The sequence below is a fragment of the Leopardus geoffroyi genome, chromosome B1, assembly GCF_018350155.1.
Source record: "Leopardus geoffroyi isolate Oge1 chromosome B1, O.geoffroyi_Oge1_pat1.0, whole genome shotgun sequence".
Classification (NCBI taxonomy): Eukaryota; Metazoa; Chordata; class Mammalia; order Carnivora; family Felidae; genus Leopardus; species Leopardus geoffroyi.
Genome location: NC_059327.1, coordinates 86,732,220 through 86,749,494, shown reverse-complemented (window position 1 = coordinate 86,749,494; position 17,275 = coordinate 86,732,220). Strand labels below are relative to the sequence as shown.

Sequence of the window (17,275 nt, the reverse complement as noted above, 5' to 3'; positions counted from 1 at the left end):
CAAATACCTTCCAATCATACTCTGATTATTTTGTAAATGAGTATATATCTGAAATGAGAAGCAATGATTAATCAAAGTAATTAGTTAAGTCACTAACCTTAAAAAATAAATTTGACATTAAATATTCAGATTTCAAATGCCGAAGATACTTCAATTTTCTACTTCATGTGTTTCCTAGGAGATAGTTCATTGACAGTCATATGAACGCCCTACATAAACTGGATTGCCCTACATATATATGTGTATGTATACACATATATATGTAAAGTTTAATCATTCCTTAGTTCCTTAAATGAAATTCAATAATTTCCAGGCTTATATAAAATCATTTTAAAGAGAGGAAGAAACTCTGATACGAAAATATCCAATTCTACGTTGGTAAACTGTACATTCTTCTGTGATTCTGGCACTATGGAAAGTGCATAATTTGCCTCTCCATACTGACTCATAGGTAAATAGAAAAGCAAATCTGATTACCAAAGACAAGCTTACTGTTTTATCATCACTGGATTAAAATTAAAGCCACACAGCTAAAGTAAAATGTTCATGAACGAGGGAAATTTTAGTTTTAGAATGAAGAGCCCCCCCCCGCCCCCCCCACTCATTTAAACAAGTACTAAGAACTTAAAGGCTGTTCTGCAGCTAATCTAGCTCCTAGAAAGAGAGCCCAGGATGCTGGCACATAAGAAACTGCAATCGGGATTACTCTTGGCCTTACGGAATATTTTCTCTGTCCTTTATCGACGTGGAATAAAAATGCCCAATGGAGCGGGGTCGGGGGTCGGAGGTCGGCGGGGGGGGCGCCTCGGCTACCCTGCTCTCAAAGCTGCTCCGTCAGTCAGCACCAACCCTAGCAGAGCCCTAACCGTTCCTTTCCCGCGCCCCCAAACATCCAGTAGCACGGTCCCAAGGGGACAGTTTCCCCAACAGAGGACCCAGAAGGCGGTCATTGGACGCGCGTGTTACCGAGCCCGTTTTTGTTTGGTTTAAAAAACAGATTCCTATCACAGCCAAACCTCCCTACCCCCAGGGGAATTGGGGGAAGTGGCAGCAGGGGGCCGGAGTGGAAAGTGAGAATAAAAGAAGAACCGAGTACAACCTGCCAGGCAAGCTAGCCGTGAAGAGAAGGAAAGGTAAGAGGTGGCGATAAGGCCGGACGGGGAAGGAAACTGGTTTCCAGCCCTCCACGCCACCCCGAGCGGCCCGAGCCTTCTAGGACCCGCCCCGATCTCACTGCCCTGCCCCGGCGCCGGCCGCAGCCTCCCGCCCTACCCGACCCTCCCAGGACGCGCTTCCTCCGGAGCCGGACCCCCGCCCTGGCCTCCCCGCGGGATAAGGCGGGTCAGTTCAGTCCGCTTCTCGGCAGAGGTGACTCGCGCGGAGATGTAAACACAGCGAGACCAGCTGCGCTCGGCCCATCCCCCCCCCCCTCCGCCGGGGTCCGTAACCTCTTCCCTCAGCCCTGCCCCGCGCCCTGTGCTCCCCGCGGGCAGGCGCGCAGCGCGCCTTCCCCTTTCTCCAAGTCCCGCTTCCCGACCGTTGCCTGGGGGCACTGAGCCCCCTTCCCCAGTTCCTAGCCGTTGTCACCGCTACAGCCTCCGGAAAACCCTCGGCAAACCCCGGAGCAAACAACACAGGCGCGGGGCGGGGGTGCGGAGGGAGGAGGCGGCACTCGGGACGGCGAGGCTTTATCGCCGCGCCCTCCGCGCTCCCTCCCACCAGCCTCGGCTGCCCGCGCTCTTACCTGCTCTCCGCGTCGCCCGGGAAGACCACGGCGTCGCTTTCCCTCCCGGCAGGGCCGAGGACTAGCACCGCCGCCGCCGCTGGCCGGGCGTCCCGAGGGAGCCGGGGCCTCCCCGGCAGCCCGAGCCGCTCCAGTGGGAGAAGAGGAAACAAAACAGCGGCGAGCCGGCCCGCGCAGCGCCCCCCGCCCGCGCCGCCCCACGGATCCCCAACCGCCGAGGCGACGGCGGCGACACAGAGCCCGGCGCGGGGAGCAATGGTGGCCCCCGCCCTCGCCCCGCTCCGGGCCCCCTCCCTCCACCCCCCGCTTCAGCTCCTCCCCCTCGGCCTCCTACCGCCGCCACCAGGACACTCGAGTCCGCCTCCCCCACCCCGCCCGCTCCGAGCGCTCCTCCCCTCCCCACGCGGCGAGGGGGGGGGGGGGCAGCACAGCCAGTCACCGCTGCGTCTGTCAAACCAGGGCTGGCTATTTATACCCGGCAGGGCCCCACCGGCCCCCTAGCCGGCCAACCTGCTTCGGTGGCTGTCTCGACTCTCGCCCGCCCCTTATCCCCCAACTTCTACCAAACCCGCCTTCTCAGGTAAAGACTCTGGGCACTTGTCCCGCGCCCTGCTCTGGGTTCCTCTATCCCACTCTCCAACCCCGGACTGGTGCCGGAGCCCCAAGACGCGGGCAGGCGCGTGGGGGTGGCGGGGCCGCGCGTGCACCTGCAGCGCCCGCCCGCTTCTCCCAGCTGGCCGGGACCGCACGCACACACCCTCGCCACTCTCAGAAGCCTCCGCGGGCCCTGCCTGTCACTCCATCCCCAGCTCTGGACTCCCGCCCTTCTCCAGGGACTGTTCCGCACTCGGGCAGTCTGACAGTTACCGGGGGCCGGGGGCTGGAGAAACTCCTAGCCCTTTCCACTCTCCACTCAGCCTGGGCTAAGTAAAAGGTGGGGGCGCGAGCGCGCCGCCAGCCCCGCCCCGGCCCCTCCTCGGTCAGTGACGCTTGTGGCGCACCGCCCCTCCAACCTCGCGCCCTCGGCGCCGCCCGCTCCTCCTCCTCGCTCGCAGGCGCCCGGCCTTGTACACCCGCGACCCCGCCCCATTCCCAGAAATTACCACCCGCCCAACGGCCGGGCCGCGCGGCGGTTGGTGCCCGCGTTTGCTGACGGTCGGGTGGCGGGGCTCAGCGCGCAGCTGCGGAGCGCGGCGGGCGGCCCCTTGGCGCTGCCCCCCGAGCTGCGGGCGCCCGCACCAAGCCATTGTCGCTCCTCGCTCGGTCAGTTCGGTTGAGTAACTCAAGTCCGAGTATTGTTGGTGCGAGAATGCGGTAGTGTGTTGGTGCGGGGGTATTTTGGTCGCAGTGCCTAACGAATTCGAAAATGAAAACCCAGCAGTAGCACGCTTCTGGTTTCCCCACTTTCACACAAAGGGGAACCTCTGAGCAGGGCACTCACGCGCCTTCAAATGCATAAAAGCCAATGACACGGTGTCCTGGACTGTCCTGCGTTTGGAGCGCCTCACTAATGATCTTTCTTACGCACAGTTAAGCCTACAAACGCAAAGTTGTGGCACAATCTATTCCCCCACCACCACGCTTCGCCGCCGCCGTATTTTCTTGTATTTGTTTCTTTAACAAAGAGCGATGACTGTCCCGGTGCGCGGAGGGACTAATTCTAGCCCTCTCTCGGGCTCCTGCAGCCGCACTCCGATAGACCTGGCGCAGTATTCGCCAGGTTCATTTTTGGGCTCCATCCTTAGTCTTTTTGCAGTTCCAGAACCAGTCAGGAGAGAAAAGAAAACCCTAAGGAATACAAGTGATAGCTGTTCTTGAAAGTAACGTGGGAACCATGGAAATAACCTTAGAGCAGGTCTCAAATGTCAGAGGACCACAGGAGGCCCCACTCATTTGTCTTTGAAGAACCTAAGAATTTAATGATCTCTTTCTTTTTTAAAGCTATTAATGCCTTTTTATTTACTGGGGGTGCGGAGGTGGGAGTGGGATTCTTCCTTTCCTGTCTGAAAAAGCAACTCTGGTGATTCCTTCATAGGTTTTTACTTTGAAATGTAGGGGGAGACTGGATAGCAAATAGGGTTAGTCAAAGAGATCTTCTGAACTCTGATGAAGTTTTATGAATTCCTGAGTTCTAAAACATGGCGACTCGGCATTCTTTTGAACTAAAGAATTCAAAACTTTAACATACACACACACAAAACAACAGAATACTACAAACCTAGCACCCTTTCTAGGGCAGTATTTCTAATCTTCTATTTCCAAAAATAGGGAACCGTTGTCCACTGGATATTTGTAAGGAATTAATTATACTACTGAATGTCTATGACATTAACATGTCATATAAGGAGCATGCAAGGACAAAGCCTAATTCCTATAGTTAGGAACAGATCTCACCTGCTGGGTGAAATCATTCCGGTTTTCAGCTACCATGAGAAGAAACGTGTCTCTCCAACTGCCAATTGGAAGTAAACTGGAAAGTCCCAGGCAGATAACAATGGTAAATAACATCATTGTTTCCAATTCTTCAGTGCTCCTTCCATGCATGATCTTTAAAATGTGGCTTTGCATTTCTTCTGATTGGAGATAGAAAGTTTCTCCACCCCACTGATGTCAGGCTTAGATTATTACACTTGCTCTTGGCTGAAGGAATATGGGCAGAAGTGACAGTGTAACAGTTCTGAGCCTGTTCTTAGGAGATTTTGCATGTTTCTGCTTGCCTCCCTCCCACACTTGCCTTTCACAATGTGAAGAACATGACTTGGTAGTCTGCTGGGACAAGAAGAATGAGAGACATGAGGTGGTCTAGAACCATCCCCAACTTGGAGCCAGTGACCTGCCGAAAAAAAAGCCTTGTTTTAAACACTGTGTTTTGGAGTGGTTTTTTTACCCAGAATTAGTTTTCCAATCATTGACTAGTGGAATAGGAGACGGAGCAATCTGCTTTCTTAGTACTGGCCTTGAAGGTGCCAAACTTAGGTCTTTGGGGTTAGCTCTTTGAGAGTGGGTCTTGGAAAGACACATCCTTTGTGGAAGCTAGCCAAGTAAGAAACTGAAAAAGTTTGTAGCAAAGCATTCTGAAGACCTCAGGTTCAGTAGGAAAGGGGTGATGTGGTCAGTAGTCCTAGTTAATGATCAAAGAGGTCTCCAGGTTATAACTCAATTGCTCTTGCCTCTGTTTTTTTTATTATACAATTTATTTTTTAATTATGCAAGTGTCTCATTAATACATTCTCATCGTCAATTTTCAAATAATACAAAACAGACTTTTTGAAAACCAAGTCTCCTCATTTCCTTCTCTATTTCCCTGTCCACTCCTCACCCTTCACACATACCTGTCATTACACACCTCTACCCTTCCACAGGTAACCATAAATGATAGTTTAGCATTTCAGCTTCCTGACATTTTCCATGCATTTATATACATATACATGCAATTATGTAGACTAACTATAAATGAAAGGGTATAATATGTGTATTAGATAGAATGCTTCTGTACTTCTTTTCTGTTTATTTACCCTTTATTCTCTCTTATTTACCTAAGAAAGTATTTTTAAAGTTCCAGCCTGGCTTTAGTATGGTAGATTAACCAAGAGAAGAGGTTTTCCCCCTTTTATATCAGAATGTTAAATGGGAAAAGGACCTTTTAGGGCCAGTTTAGGGATGGGAGTGATATCATGAGGAACACCGAAGAAGACTAAATTCTCCTACTGGTAGCCAGTAAATCATTGCCCTTCCCAAACTGGAAATTCTCTTCCTTGAGATAATCCTTGGACACTTTGAGTTACAGCTGATTAAATAATGCTATATTCTCTTACAACATTTCGAAGTGAGTAGTCCAAGAGAAGGGGATTCTGTGCTGTGTTTTCTGACCTAGCCTCAAGAGTCACATACGCGCATGCACACCTGTGCCTTACCACCAGTGAAGATCCCTGGGGCCATGTTGGAAGTGAGCTACTACAAGGGCATTCTGCAGTAGTAAATTTTGAATTACTGATACAGCCTTTAAACCTGTTGGATTCCCTCATTACAGATGGGCAAATCCCCAGGTTACCACCAATTATGTAGACTTTCAAGAACAACCAGAAAAATCTCTTCTTTTGCTTCTCCCTAAAGAATGAGTGGTCTGGGCGCTATTGTCCAAGTTTTATTCTGGTATTAGCCTACCTTATTTATAAGCCACTATATCCATCCCTCCCACCACCCCTTTCTGGGCTTCTACAAAAATATTATTCATAACTCTCCCATACTCTGGTTCTGAAAGGGACTCAGTCTCCAGACTCACTTTTGTTTGAGGTATCATTTTGCCTTGTATGAATCAGAATCTCTTAAACGTCATATGTTAAACAAGTTATAAGAGGCTTTCTTCAGAGAATGGTCAAAAACAAAATAATTTCAGGGGGGACATGTTAAGTTTCCAGAATCCAATGAAACAATTCTTGAAAATGAAATTTGCATCATCAAATGCCATCAGAAAGTACCAAGTTTTGAATATGGAAGAGAAGTTAAATCTACGTGAGTTGCACATGTAATTTTACCATGGAATGTTTTCTAATAAAATAAGTACTTAAAGTCATTTCATACTTTGAGTTCTTGATATATTTTTAAAGCAGCCTTCTCTTTAAGATAGTACTTTACTTGGAAGCATTTTATTAATTCTATTAACAAATAAATTACTTTTAGCATACATTTTATTGCTTTATTAAAATAATTTGAAGTGTCAGGGCACCAAGGTGGCTCAGTCGGTTGAGCATTCAACTTCACCTCAGGTCATGATCTCACCTCAGGTCGTGTTCATGAGTTCGAGCCCCATGGGGTGGGGGGGCTCTGTGCTGACAGCTCAGAGCCTGGAGCCTGCTTTGAATTCTGTGTCTCTGTCTCTCTCTGCCCCTCCCCCACTTGTGCTCTCTCACTCTCTCTCTCTCTCTCTCTCTCTCTCTCAAAAAAATAAACATTAAAAAATATCTGAAGTGTTGAAGATGGATTATATTTTATTCTAGTTAGAATTTCTAATATTTTCCATGATAAAACCAATTTTTGTAAGCAGATTTGCCTACTTATCTTTATTATAAAAATTAAAAATCCAAATGAAATGTACATGAAGACATTTTATTAGTGATTTAAGATCATATTAATCTTTAGAGTCTCTGAATGAAATTGGTTTCTTAATAAAATTCAGGATAAATGCCATAGTAGTTAATTAAAACACAAAGATAAATATATTCCATAGGGAAAGTTCTGAAATAAATTTCCATATTTGTGAGCTGACTAGTTTTCAAGGGCATTTAACTGTTTCTTCCATGATACTAAGTTAAAATGGATTAATAGAAATTTTCCTTTCCATTCATTTCCTGGATCACTCTAAAGAATAGAAAAGCAAACCAAAAGCTTTGTTTTTTCCACCATTTATTTGCTTTCTTCTCTGCAGTTTTTTTCCTACTGGCCAGCGAGTCAGAGTGAGTGACACTATTTTAGCAATAGTAAATAATAACAACAATAACAGGGGCTCCTGGGTGGCTCAGTTGGTTAAGCGTCTGACTTGTCTCAAGACCTGATCTCACGGTTTGTGAGTTTGAGCCCTGCATCAGGCTCTCTGCTGTCAGTGCAGAGCCTGCTTCAGATGGTCTGTCCCTCTCCGACTGCCCCTCCCCACTTTCTCTCACAAAAGTAAATGAACATTAAAAAAACAATAATAACAATAATATTGGCCACCGTTAGTATACTGCTAGGTACCTTACATGCTCTTAGGAGCATCTCCATGTCACAATTCACACTGAAGGTAAGAAAGGTTAAGCCACTCATTCAAAGTTACACAGTTGACAATAGAGTTGGCTACTGAATCCTCCAGAGCCTGTCCTCTTAACCACTAGCACTTCTGAAGTGCAGGCATATTTTAACTGTTCATGACCAAACATCAAGGACAAAAGGTATTGCCCTCTGTTTCAGCTTTGACACCAGCCTCAAGCCCTAGTCCCCCAAATTCCCTGGGCTTGGATACCACCTTGCAGTCCTACTCACCTCTGTTTGGGGCCCTGTTCTGCCTAACATAGCAGACACTACTGTAGATGGTTGAGTGTTTCTGGCCGTCTTCCCTATTTCCCTCTCTCCAGACACTCCTTCTTCCGCTGGTTGCCAATATATTACCTCTACTCCAGTTCCTGTTTCCTGTTCTTCCTGTCTGCCTCATTGTGTCTCCCGTATCTGCTGATGACACTGACTGCTAAGCAAAAAGAGAAATTAGGGTCAGGATAAGAAGCCAATCAATCTGGAGGATGGAAGGGTCACTATAATTAAGAAGAACTATAATTAAACTGTGAATGCCAGACAGAAGAAAATGAAGTAAATGGGAAGATGGGTTGAGAGTTTTAAAATACCGTGAATCTATATGAACGACTGGAAATTCCCATAATGTGAAGGAGAAGAGGAAAATAAGAATAACTCTATCGCTCATATTCAAAAGTTCATGATAGGTATAGTAATTGATAATATCTGTACTTATATATGGTCAGAGTCCTAAATACCAACAAAATACTTTTGAAATTTTGCATCATCTTAACAGTTTTGATTGAATGTGTACTTTCTTTTAATCTTTTCTTTTAGGGGCGCCTGGGTGGCTCAGTCGGTTGAGCATCCGACTTCAGCTCAGGTCATGATCTCGCAGTCCATGAGTTCGAGACCCGCGTTGGGCTCTGTGCTGACAGCTCAGAGCCTGGAGCCTGCTTCAGACTCTGCGTCTCCCTCTCTCTGACTCTCCCCCATTCATGCTCTGTCTCTCTCTGTCTCAAAAATAAATAAACGTTAAAAAAATTTTTTAAATCTTTTCTTTTAAACCTCTTAACAACTGAATCAGGAAAGTACTGTTATCATTTTGCAGATTATGACACTGACATGACTGAAGGAGTGAGCAACTTTCTCAAGACCACCAGCAAGTGAGTAATGGTGCCAGGCAAGAAATCCAAGCAGGCTGGCTCCAGACTCCGTGGAGCATCTGACTCTTGATTTCAGCTCAGGTCATGATCCCAGGGTCATGAGATCAAGCCCTGCATTGTGCTCCTTGATGAGCATGAAACCTGCTTAAAATTCTCTCTCTCTCTACCTCTGCCCTCTCCCCAGTTCGTGCACTCTCTCTCTCTCTTAAAACATTTTTTAATCATAATTAAAATTTAAAAAATTTTTAAATTAAAAAAATGCAAGATGGGGCGCCTGTGTGGCTCAGTCGGTTAAGCGTCTGACTTTGGCTCAGGTCGTGATCTCACAGTTCGTGAGTTTGAGCCCCACATCAGACTGTGCTGACAGCTCAGAGCCTGGAACGTGCTTTGGATTCTGTGTCTCCCTCTCTCTCTGCTTCTCCCTGATCACAAGCTGTCTCTCTCTCAAAAATAAAGATTAAAAACAAATGCAAGAAAAAAAGAGAAAAGAGGGGCGCCTGGGTGGCTCAGTCGGTTAAGCGTTCGACTTCCGCTCAGGTCATGATGTCGAGGTTTGTGAGTTCGAGCCCCACATCGGGCTCTGTGCTGACAGCTCAGAGCCTGGAGGCTGCTTCGGATTCTGTGTCTCCCTCTCTCTCTGCCCCTCCCCCACTTGTGCTCTGTCTCTCTCTGTCTCTCAAAAATGAATAAATATTAAAAAATTTTTAAAAAAGAGAGAGAAAAGAAATTATGGTAAATCCAGGGCCTAAGATCATTCAGTATGCTAGGTGACAAACACTTCATGTTCTTTTTTTTCTTTAATGTTAGAACTTCTAAAATTAACATCAATCTGAAATGATTATTATAAGAGTAGTGTATGAAAATCTTCCTGATGAGCTATAAAGAGATGAAATGTTTCTTTAAAAATGTCCTCACGGTTGGGGCACCTGGGTGGCTCAGTTGGTAAGCGTCCAACTCTTTATTTTTGTTTTTTAATGTTTATTTATTTTTGAGAGAGAGAGCACAAGCCAGGGAGGGGCAGAGAGAGAGAGAGAGGGTTCTTTCAGGAATTTAGAACTGGGACCAAAAAGCCATTTACAGTCTCTTAACGTGTCTGGAACCTCGTGTATATGTATGTTAGTAGCTGTGGGAGAGCCATAGTCTCCCATATGAAAACTCAGAGCAGGGAAAGCCTTCAGCTGTGGCTCAGCCACAAGCAGAAGCAGACAAGAGAGAGCAACAGAGAAGTGTGTGGGTTCCTGGTCTGGATCCACTCCATTCCAGTGGCTGGGGGTGAATCCAACTTTTGTGGGGCCTATAATTTGGGAGTCCTCTTCGAAAAAAATAGAAAATTATGAATACAGAATTAGGTGTGACCAAGCATATTATTTAGAATGAAAAATAAATCACAAAAAAATGACATATTTTTAAAAGCTGAGCAATATCCCAAATATTATAAAACCCCAGAAAAATGAATTATATGATATATTTATTAATTTTTATTAATCAACTGCCTGACATACCTCTAAAGTAATTGTATGATATACACTGGCTACATATTCTTTCATTGCTTCTGCCTGTGATGAGTTTGCAAATATTATTTGCAATGGAAAGAATAGAAAGATAATTAAATTTTTTGTGTTAGAAAAGTTTCTAAAAGCCTCATATCTTGTGGTTGATAATGTCATGTAAGTTTTTAAGATTGTTCTCAATTTGGGGTGCCTGGGTGGCTCAGTTAGTTGAGCGTCCAACTTTGGCTCAGGTCATGATCTCACTGTTCATGGATTCCAGCTCCTCATTAGACTTGCCACGGTCAGCATGGAGCCTGCTTCAGATCCTCTGTCTCCCTCTCTCTCTACCCCTTCCCTGCTTGCTCTCTTTCTCTCTCAAAAATAAATAAATCTTAAAAAACAAAAAGATTGTTCTCAATTTAAGGAAATTTCCATTACATATTTTTCATGTAGAAGTAGGATTTTACCACATTCCAGTAACACATAGCAGTAACTAATCTTAAATATTCTTTGAACTGAAAACACTTACTAAATTGCTATTTGATGTTCAGTGAGTAGTGAGTATGAGTTTTATGTTATCTCTTAGCATAATACCCTCCAGTTCCATCCACGTAGTTGCAAATGGCAAAATTTCATTCTTTATGATTGCCGAGTAATACTCCATTGTATATATACACCACATCTTTATCCATTCATCCATTGATGGACATTTGGGCTCTTTCCATACTTTGGCTATTGTTGATAGTGCTGCTATAAACATGGGGGTGCATGTGCCCCTTCAAAACAGCACAACTGTATCCCTTGGATAAATGCCTAGTAGTGCAATTGCTGGGTCGTAGGGTAGTTATATTTTTAGTTTTTTTTTTTTTTAATTTTTTTTTTTTCAACGTTTATTTATTTTTGGGACAGAGAGAGACAGAGCATGAACGGGGGAGGGGCAGAGAGAGAGGGAGACACAGAATCGGAAATAGGCTCCAGGCTCTGAGCCATCAGCCCAGAGCCTGATGCGGGGCTCGAACTCACAGACCGCGAGATCGTGACCTGGCTGAAGTCGGACGCTCAACCGACTGCGCCACCCAGGCGCCCCTATTTTTAGTTTTTTGAGGAACCTCCATACTGTTTTCCAGAGTGGCTGCACCAGCTTGCATTCTCATCCAAATTTCAATTTTAATGAAATTTTAAATATATGTTCAAAAATAAATAACTTTTTAAATGATAAAAGAAGGTACTCCTCATATCCTTCCAAATCAGAAGTCTAGTTCTTCTTTGTTTTCTTGAAATGTTCTAAAGTGTCTTTTTTTTTAACTTATTTTTTATTTTTGAGAGAGAGCATGAGCAGAGGAGAGGGGCAGAGGGAGAGAAAGAGAGAATCCTAGGCAGGCTCCACACTCAGCACAGAGTCAGGTGCAGGGCTTGATCCCATGACCATGAGTGAGACCACAACCTGAGCCAAAGTCAAGAGTTGGATGCTCAACCAATTGAGCCACCCAGGTGCCCATCAAAATGTCTTTAAAATTACAGTTAAAATGCACATTCAAGGTTTATCAACTTTTTGAGTAAATATTTTGCATCTTGTTTTTATTCGTTTCTCTTCTGAATCTCCAAAAGATTGAGAATCTTCAATTTGTCATTGTACCCATGTAGCAAAGCTTGAACAGTTTTTTTGTTTGTTTGTTTGTTTTAATTTATTTAGTCTAGTAATCTCTACTACTGTCAACATCGGGCTCAAACTCACAACCGTGAGATCAAGAGTCACATGTTCTTCGACTGAGCTATCCAGACACTCCAAGGATAGGATAGTTTTACAATGGACAGACCATCTTGTTATTTGTAGGCCCTACAGAGAAATACAAATTGGCAGGTGTGTTTAAATGCTGCAACTAAAAATTAGAAATGCTTCATCTAAACCATGATCTAAAAAGAAAACATGTAACTGCTGCAAAATACTGAAGTAGTCTACAAATGGAGGCATTGTGGAGACAGCTTTCCCCAGTTCCAATCCCTTCCAAACAGGAAAAACAGCCAGTGGTGGCACAGACTCCAAGAATAAGTGAATGGAGAGGTGATCTTAACCAACTGTGGTTAAAATGTCTCACTTTTACAAATTTTACAAAAACACTTCACCACTGTAAGTATATATTGGTGGGGCCCATCCCAGGTACTCTACAGCAATCAGTTTAAGCAAGAAACCCTGAAGTTAAATTTTATTAACCTGGGGCCCAACCTGCCCCAGGGCTTTCTGAATCACCTCAGTTCCCCTATAAGATACTCTCCTTTTTGACTTAGGCTACATCGGGTTGGTTCCCATGTTTTGCAAACCAGTGTCTCATACAAGACTCTATTATATTTTTCTCAGACCACTACATTAGACCTGTAGCTGGTATGCTTTCTTTTTTTTTTTTTTTTTTAAAGTAAGTTCTGTATTCAACATGGGGGCTCAAACTCAGGACGCCGAGATCGAGAGTCCCATGCTACACCAACTGAGCCAGCCAGGTGCCCCTGTAATTGGTATGCATCACGCTGTTCCCGATTCCAGTTTCATACGTCCCTGCCAGATTAATCTTCCTAAAGCTTAACTCTGATGATGTCATTCCTCAGAATCTCTGAGTACATACTCCCCAACTTGGCGTTAAAAGTAATGGGATTTCAGGGGGACGCCTGAGTGGCTCAGTTGGTTGAGCATCCCACTCTTGGTTTCGGCTCAGGTCGTGATATCACGGTGGTGGGATCCAGCCCCAAGTCCTCCTCAGGCTCAGCACAGAGTGCAGAGCCTGCCTGGGATTCTCTCTCTCCCCCTCTTTCTGCCCTTCCGGGCTCATGCATATGCATGCGTGCACACTCTCTCTCTCTCAAAATAAATAAATAAACTTTAAATAAATAAATAAATACATAAATAAATACATAAATACATAAATACATAAATAAAAGTGATGGGGTTTAGGACACACTGCACCAAAATATGGCATCCTGACACCTTAAATATTTTAAGCTGAAGGAGTTTGATAAAACAGCAGAAGCAGGAGGGTCACTCTGACCTCCTACCCCCTGTCCCATAAAATGCTCCTATGAGAAGCGTCCTCTCTATACCCAGAGGAAAGGAGCATCCTTATCTCTGAAGACAAAGGAACACCAAGAAGAATCCTAATGAACAGGCCTTGCGAAATTTCCCCCAGTTTATTACAATTACATCATAATCCTTAACCTATCATATTCTTCCATGACTTCCTCTCTTCATCAAAGCTAGCATAAAAGATCATAGGTCTGTTTCTTTGGATCTTCACTTCTGCATGAAGATTCCCATGTCATATAAAACTTATATTAAATAAATGTTTGTGCTTTTCTCCTGCTAATCAGTCTTTGTCAGTTTACTTTTCAGATGCAGCTAGGAACCCTAAGAGGATAAAGGAAAACTTTTTCCTCCCCTACAAAGGCCTCTGTAAGCGGCGCCTGGGTGGCTCAGTTGGTTAAGCGTCTTGGATTTCAGCTCAGGTCATGATCTCATGATTCATGAGATTGAGGCCCGCATCGGGCTCTGTGCTGACAGCATGGAGCTTGCTTGAGATTCTGTCTCTCCCTCTCTGTCTGCCCCTCCCTGCTCTTTCTCTCTCTGTCCCTATCAAAATAAATAAATAAACATAAAAACAGCAGCAACAACAACAAAGTCCTCTGTAAAGTGGCCCACTATCTTTCCAGGCTTACTTTCCACCACTTGCCTTAATGGAGTCGTGACAACAGCCATGGTAGCTCTCACTCATCATGCCCTGAGCTTTCCCACCCGTGTGCCTTTGCTCAGGATTCTCCTCCTACATATAACTCCCTCTCTTGCTCTGGCTGTCAGAGCTACATATCCTTCAGAGTCTATCTCAAATATCCTCTCCTTCGTATACTTTTCCCTAATTTCCCAACAAACCTCCCATCCCCAACACGAAGTGCAATTTGACTGTAGGGCTTTATCCCATGAACCATGGGATCATGACCTGAGCCAAAATCAAGATTCAGACAGTTAACCAGCTGAGCCACCCAGGTGCCCCCTGAAGATTTAACTTTTTAAGAATAAAGTTGGCCTTTTCTTCTCATTATAAGAGCATCATGTGGCCATTTTGGAAAAGTTTTAAAATTTGAAAGAGTAGGAGCACCTGGGTGGCTCATTTGGTTAAGTGTCTGTCTCTTGATTTAGGCTCAGGTTATGATCTCATGGTTCATGACTTTGAGCCCAGTCAGGATCCTTTCTAAAAGCCTAGAGGGGCGCCTGGGTGGCGCAGTCGGTTAAGCGTCCGACTTCAGCCAGGTCACGATCTCGCGGTTCGTGAGTTCGAGCCCCGCGTCAGGCTCTGGGCTGATGGCTCAGAGCCTGGAGCCTGTTTCCGATTCTGTGTCTCCCTCTCTCTCTGCCCCTCCCCCGTTCATGCTCTGTCTCTCTCTGTCCCAAAAATAAATAAACGTTGAAAAAAAAAAAATTTAAAAGCCTAGAGCCTACTTGGGATCCTCTTCCGGTCCCTCTGCTCCTCCCCTGCTTGCTCGCACATGTGCAGTCTCCCTCTCTCTCTCAAAATAAATTTTTAAAAATTTTAAGAGACTAAATCAATGCCTTTAAAATAAAATTATTTTAGGGGCGCCTGGGTGGCTCGGTCGGCTGAGCGTCAGGCTTCGGCTCAGGTCATGATCTCACGGTTTGTGAGTTCAAGCCCCGCTTGTGAGTTCAAGACCCGCGTCAGGCTCTGTGCTGACAGCTTGGAGCCTGGAGCCTGTTTCGTATTCTGTGTCTGTCTCTCTCTCTGCCCCTCCCCCGCTCACGCGCTCATGCGCACGCGCTCTCTCTCTCTCTCTCTCAAGAGTAAATAAACATTAAAAAAAATATTTTAATAATAAAATAAAATAATAAAAAATAAATTATTTTTAAAATAAATTATTTTATTTTAGTTTTCAAGTAATCTCTGTGTGGAGCTCAAACTCATGATCCCGAGATCAAGGGTCACATGCTTCACTAACTGAGCCAACCGGGCACCCCCATGCCTTTTTAAATTATAAAGTAGATTGATCTCTAGCCTCCCTGGAATGCAAAGATCATCCTCAGTAGTATCTCTGAAGTAAATGGCATATGCTGAGAGTGAATTCGTGGTGAAAGTTATACAACTGACATTGCATCTTTGGGATAAAAGGAGAAAGAATTTTGGGTTTTACCCATTGAATTATTAGGACTCTTGATGGCATGTGACAATGTGAAAATCATTATAAGAAACCTCACTAAAATGGAGCCGGGAGGTTTCAGCAGGGGGAGGTCTCCTGCCCTACCATTCCTAGTCAATTGCAGACACAAGGGGAACAGATGGATTTGACCTTACACAGACTCGACCTTGCAAGTTGATCCTATATGGCTATCCCCCCTCACCTCCACAGCTCAGCCAATGAGAAGCCATTACACTTGGAACTCCCAGTTTATTCCAGTGGACTGTTTATAACAGTCTTCCCAACTTGCTCCTTTTCTCCATTAAAAAAGGCATACCTCTCCTTCATTCTCCAGACTCACCTATATGGTTTTGCCAACAGGTTTTTGGCCTGGATCGCAATCCTCTTTTATTTCTGCATAAGCTCATTTTTGCTGGTACAATAACTGGTAGTTTTTATATTCAAGGTTAAGAACAAAAACTGACTTGAGCCAGCTAAGCCAAATATAGCAATACATTTATTGGCTCACATATCCAACCTATGAGACAGGCAAGGACGATTGTAACAAAGTCTCTCACTTGCAGGTTGCCCACTCCCCATCTTTCTTCTCTGCTTCTTTTAGTGGTTTGGGTTTATTCTCTAAGCCAGCTTGCTACATTAGAGATATTATAGCCTTCAGGCTCACATCCTCAGTGTCGCTGGGCATAATGGGCTAATTCTTACCAAAAATAAGAGTGCTATTTCCGTAAGAATAGAAAAATGTTGGGAGAAAAAAATTTTCAGTATCTTTCATTCTTTGGCTACTGCCTACCCCACCACACACACTCATACACATAACATACCCTTCCTATACATACAATTCCAAAAGTGTCCTTGCCTAACCACTACACAAGATCCCAGCTATGGGATCTTTATGTCATGTCAGTTCCTGATCAGGATGTTGAAGCTTCTCATTTCCTTACAACCTACAAATCAACAATAAATCTGAATATCTTTGATAACCCTAAATAAAAAATAAGATAAACGTTCCTTCCAAAGTGATGTTCAAAAGAGAGGGAAAATGGAAAAAACAACACACAGAGCATAGGCCACTTCTTCCTGGAGAGGGATAGCAAGTCTTTTGTGGACTCAGAGCGTTCAATTGAAGGGAGCTTTATAGAGAGAGGGCACTAACTACTGAGGCTCTATATGTCTCTAAATGTGCTAAGTGAATGGGTAGAATTATGAATTTATAGGGTGCAACTGGTGCAGCTTTCAAGTGATGACTTTTTTATTTAAAAAAAAATGTTTTTTATTCTTTATTTATTTTTGAGAGAGAGAGAGTGAGACAGAGTGCGAGCAGGGGAGGAGCAGAGAGAGAGGGAGGGAGACCCAGAATCTGAAGCAGGCTCCAGGCTTTGAGCTGTCAGCACAGAGCCCAATGTGGAGCTCTAACTCACGAACCATGAGATCATGACCTGAGCTGAAGTCAGAAGCCTGATCGACTGAGCCACCCAGGTGCCCCTAAGTGGTGACTTTTTTAGCCCAAAATTTTTCAGAAGCTTCTTCGACATTACTGAACCTAATGGCATTTAAATTAAATGGAGATTAGAAAAAGAAAGATGCCATGCATACAGATATCAAATCATTAGCCTGTACACTTTAAACTTATACAATGCTACCTGTCAGGTATAGCTCAATAAGAGTGGAAAAAATGAAATTGAAAATAAATTAAAGAGAAAAAAGAAAGGAAGAAGGAAAGACCTAAGCAAGGAAACATGTACTTGATATCTTTCACAATAGACATTTACACCTTATTGTTATATTATATTCAGGATTTTAGGCAGGTCTGAGTAGAAGGTAAAAGAAATTCCTAAAGAAAGAGTGGGATATACTGTTTATTGAGAAGAATATTTGGAATACCATAAGAAATATTATAATTTTCTTATTTTTATGAAGTCACAATATAT

The 17,275-nt window shown here is 44.4% G+C and overlaps 2 protein-coding genes across 8 annotated transcripts in view; one reads left to right on the top strand and one right to left on the bottom strand.

The window, feature by feature from the left end:
• The window catches only part of ELF2 (E74 like ETS transcription factor 2), a 94,695-nt gene extending 92,850 nt beyond the window's left edge, over positions 1-1,845 (bottom strand). For 6 of the 7 annotated variants that reach the window (XM_045467306.1, XM_045467308.1, XM_045467310.1 and 3 more), the window contains exon 1: positions 1,745-1,842. The gene's annotated coding sequence lies outside the window, so the exon portion shown is untranslated. Of the gene's footprint in view, positions 1-1,744 lie in introns of all 7 variants that reach the window. The other variant, XM_045467313.1, reaches the window with a different exon arrangement.
• LOC123596399 (vegetative cell wall protein gp1-like) lies at positions 764-8,717 on the top strand. Its single transcript, XM_045474930.1, has 4 exons — positions 764-787; positions 998-1,133; positions 1,461-2,324; positions 8,616-8,717. The coding sequence occupies exons 1-3, from the start codon at positions 764-766 to the stop codon at positions 2,243-2,245; spliced, it is 945 nt and encodes a 314-aa protein (XP_045330886.1). The 3' UTR covers positions 2,246-2,324; positions 8,616-8,717.
• Positions 8,718-17,275: the final 8,558 nt, after the last annotated feature.

Excerpts from the sequence above, each read along its gene's own strand:
- LOC123596399 (XM_045474930.1), top strand. The coding sequence starts at position 764 with ATGGAGCGGGGTCGGGGGTCGGAG. Across the intron at positions 788-997 it reads AGCGGGGTCGGGGGTCGGAG|ATTCCTATCACAGCCAAACC; the intron begins GTCGGCGGGGGG and ends TTTAAAAAACAG. Across the intron at positions 1,134-1,460 it reads AGCCGTGAAGAGAAGGAAAG|CCCTGCCCCGCGCCCTGTGC; the intron begins GTAAGAGGTGGC and ends CTCTTCCCTCAG.